We start from the raw sequence: 14,031 nt of genomic DNA on the forward strand, positions 1-14,031 counted from the left end.
CGTTGGTATGCGTCGGACGTCACCGCGCGGGCGCGCAAGCGTACAAGTCCTGCGTTACTTTAACCGCCGGGGCTACGTGCGCAAATCGCAGAGCATGGCGCACACCAAAACGGGAACGAGCTTTCCATGCGTTACCTTTTTGTGTTCCTCTGTTTTTGTTTTTTTTTTTCTAAATGCGTGCATAACACCAGATCCACTCGCTTGCCTACCGAGCCTTTGAATATGTTGCCGTTGCTGTCAAGCTCATTGCACACGTTCTGTTATAGCTGTCAAACTCGTATACAAAGCGTAGTGGCGTCCACCGTGTTGGATGCGAAGAAAAACCGTTAAGTCTGCATGTGGCTACGTTCTTGTTATTGGGACTACGTACATAACAAGAACATAGCTGCATGCAGACTATGGTGCAACCAAAAACGGCATATCTTTTCGTGAGATAGCTGTAGCCACAGTATAGTAGCATATAGTATTATGTAATATATTCAGTAGCAGAACGACACAGTCACGCACTAAACCAGTACCGCGGCGAGTTGGTGCGAGATATACAAAAGCCGACGACACCACGTATTTCGCGTTCGCGGATGAAAGAAAGCTCTGCACAAGTGGCAGCGAGTTGCACAGTGATGAAGAATTGTAAGTAGTAAAGTAAAAGTAATAAAAGGGACTGACAATCAATTGCTATGGTACCCATTTTTCTTTTCTTTTTCTTATGCAGTGGAAAGCTTGCCGGACTGAGTGTCGAATCGTGCAATGGCAGCGCGAGAAACGCCGTGTAACATTTTTGTTCCATGGCGTTTTAGAATTCATGATCGCCCGTGCAGATAACATTTTTTTCTTCAATCAGAATTTTTCGATCTGAAGTGAGGATGTGGTCGTTTTCAGTGGGAGCATACTTGAAAAAGAGATAGGTGAGCGCGACGGCGATTATATATACGCCGGCATTGGTGGGAGGCAGACGACAATAATAATTTGGTTCTCCGCAAGTAGAAAATCAATCAAGAAAGGGGCCAAACAAGGAGACAAAATCTCTCCAATGCTATTCACTGCATGCTCAGAAGTATTCAAGCTGTTAGACTGGGAAGGCTCAGGTCTGAGGATCAGTGGCGAATACCTCAGCAACCTTCGGTTTGTAGATAACATTGTCCTGTTCAGCAACACTGGGTCGAATTGCAACAAACAACTGAGAACCTTAACCGAGAAAGTGTAGCAGGGTTGAAGAATAATATACAGAAGACAAAAGTAATGTTCAATAGCCTGTCAAGGGAACAACAATTCATGATCGCCAGTCAGCCCCATAGTACTGTGCAGGAATACGTTTATCTAGGTCAATTACTCACATCACCATTATTATTATTATTATTATTATTATTATTATTATTATTATTATTATTATTATTATTATTATTATTATTATTATTTAGGTTTATTCGACGAAGGACTGATGACGGGTAGAGCGTTTCACCGAGCACAGTCGCAAAACTCGAGCCTCTGCGGCACGCGATCGCTGTTGGCAATCCTGCTGCATAAGTCCACGCATTCTTCATTACAATGGTCCCATTGGAAAGAGGAACCATCCTGGCGACTTAGTCTGCATATGAGACCGCAGAATCATGATACGGCTTGAGCCGCTGGACTTGGAGAACGATTTCGCGGTTAAGACGACGCATGCCAGACGCTGGTGTGAGTGGCTCTATGAGTTAGTTGACGGGAGAAGTTCGCTGCAGAACGCGGTGGGTCCATCGTGTATTTAGGAAGAAGTTTTGAAGCGAGTCCTGGTGCGCGGTTCGGTGCGCGCACAGCCAAACGAGGTTTCCGCGGATAGAAAAGTATAGGAGTCGAGTTGCGGACATCGCTGTTATCATATATCAGACAAAGCATTTACGCGCGATGCGTAGTTCAGCGTGTTGCCCTGTAGCCACGCGTGCGCTTTTGATTTCCGAAGCATATGTCGCCTCTCGAAGACCTGAGCGAGGTGGAACAAAAGATTTTATTTCGCATGCGTGCTCATAATTTCGAGCGCGTACACTACCAATCATGTGCGCCGCCATGCAATGAGGGACGCGAGCGCCGCTCGTTAGCGTGTACTCTTTTTTCTTTTTACTTCGTAATACGCATAGAATAGAGCGCAAAAAGTAAGTATGCGTTATTTAATAACAGCCGCCTTACGCACGGTAATCTTATATACTACACCCGAAGTAACAAAGATTCACCGCCAATTCGCGCCACATGCTAGTTTTCGATACTTTCTTTTGCGAATTCAAAAAATATAATTCATACTTAAATCGTTAACAGCGTGCTCGATTCTGTCAATATAGATGATGGTCACTTCATTTCCATCAACGTCTCACGACACAGTCTGGCCAGTTGTCAGTCCCTTTAAGTAGTCCTCTCTCACTCAGAATCTTAATGTGGCGCAACCTGCGCGAAGTCTTTAACCGTGTGTAAACGGATCTCACTGATGAAATGCTACGCGCAAGCATCACTTTGCAACGTTCTAAGCGAAATGCTCGTATAACCCACCTCTCATCGCTGCCCTTCCTCTCTCTTTTCAGACCTAGATGGCAAGATGCTGCGATTCACGCACGGGGACACAGGCTACTACACAGAGCTTCTCTTCGACATCCACAGATACCAGCTGATTGTTGGAGCACGGTAAGAGCGCTCGCGTGGGCAAGCACCCATCATCAATTTCATTCTGTCATATAATACATGTGCCGACGTTTATTTCAACTATTTGTGTCCCTAAACTACGCTTCTTGACATCACGTGTTGAGCGAATAGGTGGGCTGATTTACGTGAGAGGTGCGTACTAACATACGTTACACGACATATATGCGCACGCAGTGTACGTAGCACATAGGGCATAGGGGCGTACTGAAAAGAGGCATCCTATTTTCAATTAAAAAAAAGAAAAGAAAGAAACTTCCGTAGTGCAGTGCAAAGCTTAGCCAGTTGAGACATCCCTAAAGAGATTATCATTTAGTCAAAATGTTGAGGGATTATCGCACGATTTCTGCATCCACACTTGGCTCGGCTTAAAAAATAATAAAACAAGTGTCTGATGTCTACTACCGCGACATACACTCTAAAAACAGTTTGCACCCTTTGGGGTGTATATCTGCCACACAACCATAATCGTCATCCGCATTAATGCGTTTCCTTTCTTGAAATCGCCGCGCCCGCTCCTTTCCTGTCGGGAATGCTATGTCATGCTGATAACGCGCATGCCGTTCGTTTTTGCCAGTTTCTGGAAAGTACCGGGCTCGCAGCGTTAAAGAAAGGAAACGCTTCAAGGCAGATGACGATTATCGCTGCGTGGCAGATATACACCCCAAAGGGTGCAACATTTTTTTAAGAGTGTATGTTGCGGACGACGTCATGAAATGTGCCCAGGGCTTTTTCGGTGTCAACAAGGTCATTGAGTTTTTTTTTTCTTTTCTTTTTATCCCGTTTCACACATAACAGTGAAAACGCTTAGAACGCAAGGATGACTGTATTCCCAGCTATCTGGTGGCTCGCGCTACCTAGCTATTCGCATGCGCTGTTCACACACAACTTGCAACGCGGGAAGGTCGAAAACTTACTGTGCTTTAGTATCCCACGAAAGAAATTTCTCCATATACATACCTACCCATAGTCCACAGCTATGTCTTTCACCGTGCCATAGTCCAAGCAAGCTGATGAAACACGCGAACCATTGGGTCGTGATGAAGCACTCCTCGTCATGTTATAGCCGTAACGGCATTGCAAGGAACTACGCACTTCGTATCGAGCGGTAAATGAAGGAGATATTCGGGGATTCAATAATAACTTCAATAATATGCAAGAGTATTCGAAGTTTCAGCTGAGTAGCTTGCATACCCTGCTTAAAACAACTGGCAGCAGTCGTCTGCAATGTATGTTGCTTGCGTTGTTGATGATGATGGTATGGCAGTTCTTCCTTTGTAGCTGGCAGACGTAAAGGTTGATCCCAAGCACTGATAAATGCGATAAAAACAGAATAAATAGATGCAGAAACTGTACCAGTACAGGACCACACGAAGGAAATAAACGTATATCCTATCTTTACGGTGCCACCTGGTGCCACAGCTGATGATTATTATCATCATCAGAAGCCTGAATATCAAGGGTGTCTTATGGTGTTCTCTCGATTTAGTGCTCTGGCACGTAGCTTGCTGCATTAACAGGCGTAACAGGAACGAGTGGTACCATTAGACATCGCAACTTACGTTAAGCCCTACTGCAAAACGTGAGCGAAGTTGCGATGAGCAATAATAGCAGTGCCACGTTTGCTTCGATCGCCGAGCCGCCCAACCAGCACCAAGACAGCCCGTCAGAATCCGAACACAGAGGGAATGCCGATGTTCGGCTTTACCTTGAGTCCAGACTTCCACACGACGGTGAATCTGTGCCGCTGACGGCAGCCGTCGAACTGCTACGAAATGAACTGAAATGGCCCCAACTGAGTTCAACAGAGGTACTGAATGCTTGCTTGGAGACAGCTGGCCGGTTGAACTTCCAAGTTAAAGAGGGTCAAGTTGTCATTTGCCGTGGCAGAACGCCTTCGCTGCCGTCATCCGCGGATGGCGAGCCATCTACGCCGCGACCCGTGTGCGCTGATGTCAACGTGATACAACCACTGCCCTACACCTTGGAGAACGAGTTCTTCCCAGTTCTTGTGCGACACATAATTAGCCCCGAAGCCATCGTCATAAACTTGGCTGGAAACTTGAGCGATCAGTTGGCAGAGATGCACAAAGCAATGAAATTGTTCTACTCTCATCCTGGCATGGGGGGAACTGGCGGGCAGGAGGTAGCCGCGCAGGATCTGGTTGCTGGCGCCTTGTGCGCTTACCCACACGTCGACACGTCTGGTTCCGGAGCGGGAAGGTGGTGCCGTGGAGTCATAACGGGTGTCCATCAGGACGGCATGATCAAAGTCACGGATGTCGACAGCGGCGTAAAAACCCTGAAACCAAGCACCAGCTTGCGCCAGCTCGCCTCGCACTTCTGTACGCTACCACGGCAAGCTATAACAGTACGGCTATACCGGCTACGTCCTGCCTACGGAGGGGTATGGGGACTTGAAGCGTGTACTAGGTTGGCGGAGTTGGTCTGGGACGAGACAGTCATGTGCCGACTCGTCACCTATGTAGATGACATGCCTGCTGTTATCATGTGCAAAACAAGTGGTCCAGATGACATCTATGCGAGTAATGTACTCATTGAGGAATGCCTGGCACTTCCACTGGGGTCGTCTGACGATGAAGAATAATATCTTCAGTTGGTAGAATGCAGACTTCATTGGTCATAGAGTTCTGCGACCAATGTATGGGAGTGGTCTGCATCACCCTTTTTTTTTTTTTCCTGCAATGTATGTGCAGTGTACTTGTACATTATTTTGTTATGAACTCTATGCTGCAAAGACTGCATGTTGTTTCTTATGTTGTGTGGCATTTTACCCATTGTTGACTTCTGTAAAAGCCATTCCTTTTCATTGCCATGTCAATTTGTCAAAACCTTGCAACAGTTATGTTAAACTTTGTTTGGTCATACGGTGCTTGTGTAATGTATTGTCTTGGTTATGTCTTCTGAAGTAATTTAAAGGTGCTCTAGGATAATTCAGTTCCTTTTCAAGGTCCTAACTAAGCAACTAAGACTCTCAATGTCACCACACTTTTGTGTTCACCAGTTGTTTTCCCCATTGTACATTTACATTATTTTATTATGTGCTGTATGCTGCAAAGCCTGCCTGTTTTTTCTTACCGTATGTGTTGTATCTTATCCAATGTTGACTTCTATAAAAGCCATTCCTTTTCATTGCCATGTTCAGTTTGTTAACACCTTGCAACAAAGTTATGTGTTGCCACCTTGACCTTGTCAACGACCTTGCAACAAAATAGATAATCCATTTGCAATATCACACGTATTCTAAGGAAGCATTTAAACAAAGTACATATCATGTCCTCCAGTCAGTTACCATCCTTAAAGCAAATAGTAGTGAAAGCTGCTTTACAACAATGTTCTGTCTACCACTTGGCACATTTTCAGTAGACAAGGAAGGCACAGCACTGCCTAGTGCAGCATAGTTCTGCATGTGATGCGAAATCTCTCCGTGTGCTTTAGAGATTCACCTGTGCATACAGATCTCGTCACAAATTTTGCATCAGCAAGTGCCTTCAGCGCTGTGGCACTGTGCTTCCCTAGCGACTTTGTGCTGCACAACTTATGTTAGGCTTAGTTTGGCTCATTTCAGTCTGCAGTGCAGGGACAGCTATCATGCAACCTTCATCAAAAGAAACAAAGGCGCTAGGGGCTTGATTACTGCGGAGTCCCAGCTGCATCGTGTTGTGCCTATGCAACTCCTGATACTAGAATGCTCTACAAGAGGAGGACGAGAGCTTGCATTGATCTCTTCTGTTCTCCAAGAGTGTGGATGCAACACCAGGCCAGCTAGATGTTCCCGAATCAGTTGCAGTGATGCATGCAGGGATGTTTTCCTTGTCAAACTGTACCGATTGAGGCATGTCATGACGAGAACAGTGGGGCAGTTTGCATCTGTGTACATGAGCACTCGCATACCAGCGGGCCTATTCTGTAAGTGCTCACCTAATGGACACGTCCATTTCGTCTGTTGCTGAAGTGCTGATTGGCTGGGGTGCCTGTCTCTGATGTGTTCCACAGCCCAGACAACAGAAATACAGCAGCAGATGAAATAGACTTGTCCACTAGGTGGACACTTGCAGAATAACCCCCAGGTATTCTTCAAACATAATTTAAAAAACATTTCCTATGGCAGTAGGCAAAATTCTGATTCTTGTACTGGATTGCTTGAAAAGGCGGACATCATTTGCACAATAAACTTACATAACATAACAAAATAACAAAATTTTACTCAAGTTTCTAATTGCTTTACGGCATATAGTGCAATTAACAAATCATAGCCGGTGAGCTTGCAAGGCGGCATCTACGTTGAAGGAATTTTGAGGATGGCACCCATTTCAAAACAGATGCCGTCAAATTTGCAGTAAAAATGCACTTGCTCCCTTTAGTTTGTAATCAAAACACCGTTTTATGCATTGAAGCACAAAAGTAAATGGTATGCCAACATATTTTGTCACACACTTTTGGAATAACTATTCCAAAGCTGCTGTTTCAAAATATTCACGTATTGCAAATTAATAAATTGCAATATGTGCCATAAAGTAAGTACTAGTTAAAACTGAATTAATTGGTTACTGGTACTTAGTCTCAACTATGCACATCTGTTTGTTGTGTAAGTGATGTCCGTCTCTTCTAGCAGTGCAATTCAAGAATTAGAATTGTGCTATCTTACACAGGCTACGTTTAATAATTTTGTATGGTTTAAAAAGAAAGGCCCCAGTATTGATACGATCTCAACCGAGTGAGGTGGGTCTTCACCGCAAGAATTAGGAAACAACGACGAAACCAGGCATCGTGATGATGGAAAAAAAAAAAAGTTTAAAAGATTGTATTCATTGGTACATTGTTGTCACTCTCATCCAAGTCTTGAGCAGTTCTGATTAACATGGGGGCCAGGACGACCTTAAATAACCCCTTACAGTCTTGTGGTCATCGACGTCTTCTTGGGGAGCCTGTGGAAGTATTAGTGTTTTCATCAGGTTCTGCCGTTGAGCTCCTGACCTTTGGATTTTCTTCCCTTCGTCCATCCCCTTGAGTCAGCTGGGGGATAAGAGGGGTGATGCTGTTTTGGAGAAGAGGGCAATTATGTCGACAAGGGGGCGCCTACTTGAACGCTTCTCACATTTGACAGGTCGATGTCCAGGCTTACCGTAACAGCCCTTTCTGGGACGAGGCAAATCATCTTGTCATGGGAATGTACGCCTGAATGGCTCTCACACTTGACAGGTCGATCATAACAGTATGTACTTATCTATGCACCTTCAGAAGAAAGTCCATGTACCAATTGGGCGGAAATAAAATTGCAGGCCTGCGTCTGTGTCATGTGTCAGGAATGTTTTGTGTCAGCATCCTTGATTCTGTTGTAAAAGGTGTATTAGACAAAACAGGCAGATGCCTGAATTATAAAATTAGGGAGCCTTAACAGAATGTAGGGTTCCCTTAGCTAGGCTATCGGGGTAGGCAACTTTAGCACATTGGTTGGCTGTAGTTGCCATCCAATGTTTAATTAATATGATGCATTGTGCAGGAAAGCAGATAGAAGCATAAGCAAAATATAAAAATCTATACTGTTCACAAAGGCAATAATGTGACTTCGTAAGTTAGGTGGTACACATTTTGGAGCTAACAGCGTTAAACAGGAGGCACAAGAATAATAAGCTGCACAACATGGCACTGATTACCAACTGACAGGTGTTTTACTTAAAAGGTTCTTTATGAACCTTAGTAGAAGCATGAAAAAGAAGGCACACAGAGATGTAGGTGCGTAACTCCAATCAAACAAGGTTCAAGAAAACGCATTAATTGCAGTGGTGTGCAATTTCTCTGTCAATTGGCTACACAGATGATTTTGCTTGGGCACAACAGCTTGTTATGGTAAATAACATAGGCATAAAATAGTTTGACACACATGTTGCTTGTAATATGTTAAGAATGCACGCACTTTCAAACTTTGGAACACATTCGCAGATGGCACATTGAATAATCCTACTGGTTCTTGATTTTGCATTCAATATGCTCTCACAAACGTTCATTGACACAATACCGAGCTTGTCCAGTGTAAGAATGAGCACAGGAAGATGAAAATCCGTGGACCACACTTGTCTTGCACGAGATGAATCGCCAAGTGTGACTCTTGCCATGTGCCTGGAAGACTGGTGCTATTAACTAGTCAGAAGAGCAACCAGAGTTTGCTCTTGTCAATGAAACTACTGTTGGCACCAAAGCACATGCAAGGCAAGTATAGTTGCATTAGCATTTCATCCACATTTCATCCATGAAACTTTAACAAATCCTCCAGGACATTGCTAACCGTGACTGCTGCTGCTGTCCTGCAGAATAAATCGCACACAGAAAATAAAGAACTATGTGCCCCATGGTGGGATTGAATCTCGGTCTCCCAGTACAAGGGCCCAATGCTCTAACCATTAGGCCCACAATCACATGTATACTCCTTGCATGCCAAAGCCTCTAACTCAGATGACTGGTATGTGTGTATGTGTGATGACTGGCATGTGTGCGCAATAGCATGTGTACAAAAACACATCTGCAGGCACCAGTTCCCATTCAACCACAGATGCAATAATGAAATGGGCGAATAGCAGTCAACCTTACAACCATCTTTCGCATCATACTTCTCTCTGCAAGTAGCTTTCGTCATCATTCTTCTCTCTACAAACGTCAAACATCGCTTTTACCTTTGTGACATCACTGCCTCGTCTCACAGTGTGCATTTGCATGAACTGCTGCTTGCACTTCGGCATAGCTTGTGAACTGTGCATTCAAACATGAACATCGCATGACATGAAAGTTGTGACCAGTGCAATGCATAAGCATGTACTTTGCATGTGATGACATGTAGCATAAAGACGATTGTAGGCATTGAATTTATTTTTATACCATTGAATTACCTGCTTCATGAAAGTTTCACTTCACATAGATTGGAATGTGTACTTGAATCTGCACCTTTCTTTCTTTCTTTTTAAAGCAAGAAGGAATTGTAATTTCTTGACACCAGAGAAGCGCATGTTTGATGACTTGATACTTTGAGCATACTTTGATACTTGAGATACTTTGAGCTTTGAGCATACTATTGTGCGTGTGTGTATATATATATATATATATATATGCACAATAGTATGCTTCATGAAATAAAGATAATGTCGAAGTTTCGCTCTTGCTACTGTTCATGCCTCAATTGCAAATACATTGCAGTAAGGTCGAGATAAAAGGGTTACTTTTTTGGCAGGCCATTATTTGCACCAGCGAACATAGCAGGTTGTGCAAACTCACCCGTTTTTCTTATGAGTAGAGATGTCCCCTGATCCAGTGATAGGCTACTTATTTTTAGCTAAAAGGGGGGGAGGGGCCTCTAGAGATTTAATGAAGCACTCTACAGAGCCCTATAATATGTGTACATGCAGATCTGCCAAATAACCAAAAAAAAACTAAGTGTGTGTTCATATTCTCTTATCTCCACATGACTTTATATTCTGTGCAATCTTTCAAACAAGATTTATAAACACTTCAATTAATCCTTCTCCATTTCTGCTTGTTTCATATCTACCTCTGCAACTACTGAAATTCCACAAAGGATGTTCTAACTAATTTGTATTCAAGCCCTGTTTTAATGAGCTGGCCGCTATAAAGCAACTTAATGCATAAAGTGCAATGTTTTGTGTTTGCATTGTTACCATTTCGAATTTTTTTTGTTGCCTGCAGGGACCACCTGTTTCGGCTGTCACTGGAGGATCTTAAGAAGCTTGAGGATGTCGCTGTGCCAGCATCAAACGCAGCTGTGCGGAGTTGTCTACTGAAAGGCCAAACAGAGGTAACAAGGGGCAGCATTTCAGTATGTTCATGCTTGTGCTTTGCCACAAAACATTCAACACATGATGTTGGACACACGAAACCATGCACTATGAGACTACACATAACCATTTCAGTGCTTCTGTACCTCATCCGTGGACCAGCAACACTTGAGAACATGGTAAAAAACAGCATGAACAACAGGAGATGCAGGACAAGGAACAGAGAGGACAAGTGCCTCCTGTGTCTTCTGTTCACACTGCTCTTTAATTACTACAAACAACATATACCAACTCGCCCAGTTTTCACTCCGGCTGAAAATGACTGCCTTTCACTTAGCAAACTGGTGTGATTTTAGTGCAGTAGGGCCTATTGGGTCTTGCAGCAAATCATCTTTCATTTTTCACACAAGGCATGGGATTATTGCTATCACTTGATCACATATGCATGCTGACACAGAGTATATCTTCTGCATGTAGCACTTGTCATGAAAGAGTAGCGTTGCATACTCTCATATCAGGGTGCTGCTTGGCTTTCAAGAGACCTGTCATAAAGAACGATGTTTGTTCATTCCACACAATCTCCCCCCCCCCCTTTTTTTTGTCGCGTGAGTGGTTTGTACAGGGGGAAGGGGATTATCACATCAGCTAACCTGCTGCAGCTTTGTACGTCACGTGTATCCACCTTAAAGGTTACACTTCTTCACTTGGAACTTGCGCAATACTTTTCTGTGAACCTATGGCCAGAAGTTGGCGCTAGCAGTAACTCTTCCGATTACCTCTGCACACTACGAGTGTCAGGATGGCCAGGTCCTTGTGTAGTAAGCAGACAGCTAACTAGCTGTCTCAAATAAAAATACTGCAGCTGCAAGAAGATACCAATAAAAGCACCTGTATCAAATGCAATGGTCTTTATTGTAGCGTGCAAATGACGTCACAGGCTTGGCAAAAATTATCTTCAAGATGGAGTCGCGGTACTTCTTGTGAGGTGCTGGCAGTGCTGTTGAACCATGTGTCTTTCTTCTTTACAGAACGAAAGTTGTACTAAACAATTTCCTTTAAGCATCTAAATCAATCAATCAATCAATCTGTCTCTCTATATATATATATATATATATATATATATATATATATATATATATAGAGAGAGAGAGAGAGAGAGAGAGAGAGAGAGAGAGAGAGAGATTGATTGATTGATTTATTTATATATATATATATATATATATATATATATATATATATATATATATATATATATATATATATATATATATATATATGTGTGTGTGTGTGTGTGTGTGTGAGAAAGGAGGGGGTTAACCGAGGGACCCCGATATTTATTAATCATATAGTAAGAAGCCAGCAAACATTGACACCAAGGATTACATAGGGGAAATTACTTGTGCTTAATAAATGAATTAATGAAATGATAAATTAATGTAAATGAAGGTGTATGAAAAAACAGCTTGCCGCTGGTGGCGAACGATCCCACGTCTTCGCATTACGCGTGCAATGCTCTACCAATTGAGCTACCGCGGCGCCATTTTCCCATCTGCTTTCTTGGGGATTTATGTTTCCTACTAGGACCCCGGGACTGTTGGCCAGTGTCACCACTCACAAACCTTGGCGGCAGAAGTGGAACATTTTTTCCGCTGCCAAGATTTGTGAGTGGTGGCGCCGGCTAACGCTCCTGTGTAGACACCAAGGACTCCCCTATGTAGTCCTTGGTGTCTATATTGTTGGCTTCTTACAATATATATATATATATATATATATATGTTTATTGTGATAGCAAATATACAGACACTCTAGACACGCTCACGGCATCACTATAATAATGACAGCATTTAGGCTGCTTTCCTTGTGTTTCTGACGAGAGAGACATTTCAGTATGTGTGCGCTATGAAGAAAAAAGATGCACAGAGTTTACATTTTAAGAATGAAAAAGGATGAAAAGTTACATAAAACTAAGAAAACATGAAGAACATCTGAAAAATTATGCATGTCAGTGAAAACGCATAGAAAATAATAAGTCAAGATGGCCATCCTGACCAGTAGTTGTTTCCATGTTGCCGCCAATTGGTCAATCTTTACTTAATAAGCAAGAAGCTATGCATTAATGTTTCTGCTTACAACCTTTTCTCTTAACATTTTAAAATTATGTGACAGCCAGAACTATTTGCTCAAAATATGCCCCTATGGGAATCTTTCGGAGCATGAAGCAGGTTTAATGGTTCATTGAGGATCTCTGCACTGTGCTGCAATATGTCTTTCTATGCGCAGGAGGGCTGTCGAAACTACATCAAGGTGCTGCTCTCGCATAATGAGCGGCTATTCAGTTGCGGCACCAATGCCTTTGCTCCAGAATGCACTTGGAGAGACGTGAGTACTCATTCAAGAACATTCAGCAGTGTGTCAATGTTGACATCTGATTCCGCTTGAAAAGCCTGTCCTAACGCATGGCAGTGTACAAGCACTGTAATTTGACACTCATTGCACTGCACTGGTTGCTGCACAGATACTGAAGTAAGCATAGAACTATAATATTGCTGATGTTTGCCATATTGACACCAAACTTATTTACAGCAGGAAAATGAGTGCTACGAACTCACTGCTTGAAATTCACTTTTAACCAAAAAAAAACCATCAGTGTTTCAGGGCACTTTGTCACAGAAAAAAAGAGAAAGATGCAAAGGGCTACTGTGGTCAGGCATCTCATAATCTTAAAATGTTTCATGACAAGGGAGCAGTACAAAATTTAATTTGTTTATTTTAGCAACACATCAAGAAGTCTATAATCATTATAGTTATAGATTATTTGTGTGTGATAGAAATTTGATGAAAGTATTGGTTCCTTTTGGTCATAGCTAACAAATAATAATTTATCAATGAGGTTCTACTGTACAGGTACCCTAAAAAGAAGCAAAGTTTACATTTTCCTCTTATTGACTTATGCCGCAGTTGTCTTACACTTTGAATCAGAAGCTTGAGTGTTTGGTGTTGAATTTCTTATGCAAGGTTTGAGCTTGTTGGGATTATGGTTGCTTTTGCTAGTGAGATCTCGTTTACAGCAGTAGTCACAAGAAGCTTTACTACAACTGGTACAATGCTTTGTGTAGAGTTTGCGCACACACTTACTCAAATGCAGGAGAACATGCGGCAGCTGCCTGGTGGCAATGTTTTGGCTGTGGGTGAAGTGAAAAGGTGTGCTTTGTATGACGCAGATAAACTCTTTAGCCACTGTGAGGGAGAAAGTGGACGGCATGGGCAAGGCACCCTACAGCCCACACTCAAACAGCACCATGCTGATGACCGTGCAAGGCGACTACTATGTTGCGTCACCTCTGGACTTCTCGGCAAGGGACTATGCCCTGTACCGCATCATGGGCAGAGAGCGGTCTCTGCGCACACCCATCTATGACCACAAGTGGCTAAGCGGTGTGTTAGATGTCTTTGCTGAACCTTTTGTGATTTGTTAAGCTGTCCATGAGATCCACTGTAGCAGTTCTTAGTGCTGCATTCAATTCCTACTCTTCCTTCATCACTAGAGTCTGTGAGCAATGAC

General features: G+C 43.0%; 2 protein-coding genes across 4 annotated transcripts in view; both read left to right on the plus strand.

Annotated features, from left to right (window-relative positions):
• Nucleotides 1–14,031, plus strand: part of LOC142582705 (semaphorin-5A-like) — a 171,615-nt gene that overhangs the window by 129,126 nt on the left and 28,458 nt on the right. For all 3 annotated transcript variants that reach the window (XM_075692668.1, XM_075692667.1, XM_075692669.1), the window contains 4 exons: nucleotides 2,550–2,649; nucleotides 10,381–10,489; nucleotides 12,750–12,848; nucleotides 13,691–13,904. In XM_075692668.1, coding sequence (XP_075548783.1) covers nucleotides 2,550–2,649; nucleotides 10,381–10,489; nucleotides 12,750–12,848; nucleotides 13,691–13,904 — 522 coding nt within the window. The remainder of the gene's footprint in view (nucleotides 1–2,549; nucleotides 2,650–10,380; nucleotides 10,490–12,749; nucleotides 12,849–13,690; nucleotides 13,905–14,031) is intronic.
• On the plus strand, nucleotides 4,085–5,817 carry LOC142582706 (tudor domain-containing protein 5-like). Its single transcript, XM_075692670.1, has one exon. The coding sequence runs from the start codon at nucleotides 4,262–4,264 to the stop codon at nucleotides 5,270–5,272; it is 1,011 nt and encodes a 336-aa protein (XP_075548785.1). The 5' UTR covers nucleotides 4,085–4,261; the 3' UTR covers nucleotides 5,273–5,817.

This window comes from Dermacentor variabilis, chromosome 5, assembly GCF_050947875.1.
Source record: "Dermacentor variabilis isolate Ectoservices chromosome 5, ASM5094787v1, whole genome shotgun sequence".
Lineage (NCBI taxonomy): Eukaryota > Metazoa > Arthropoda > Arachnida > Ixodida > Ixodidae > Dermacentor > Dermacentor variabilis.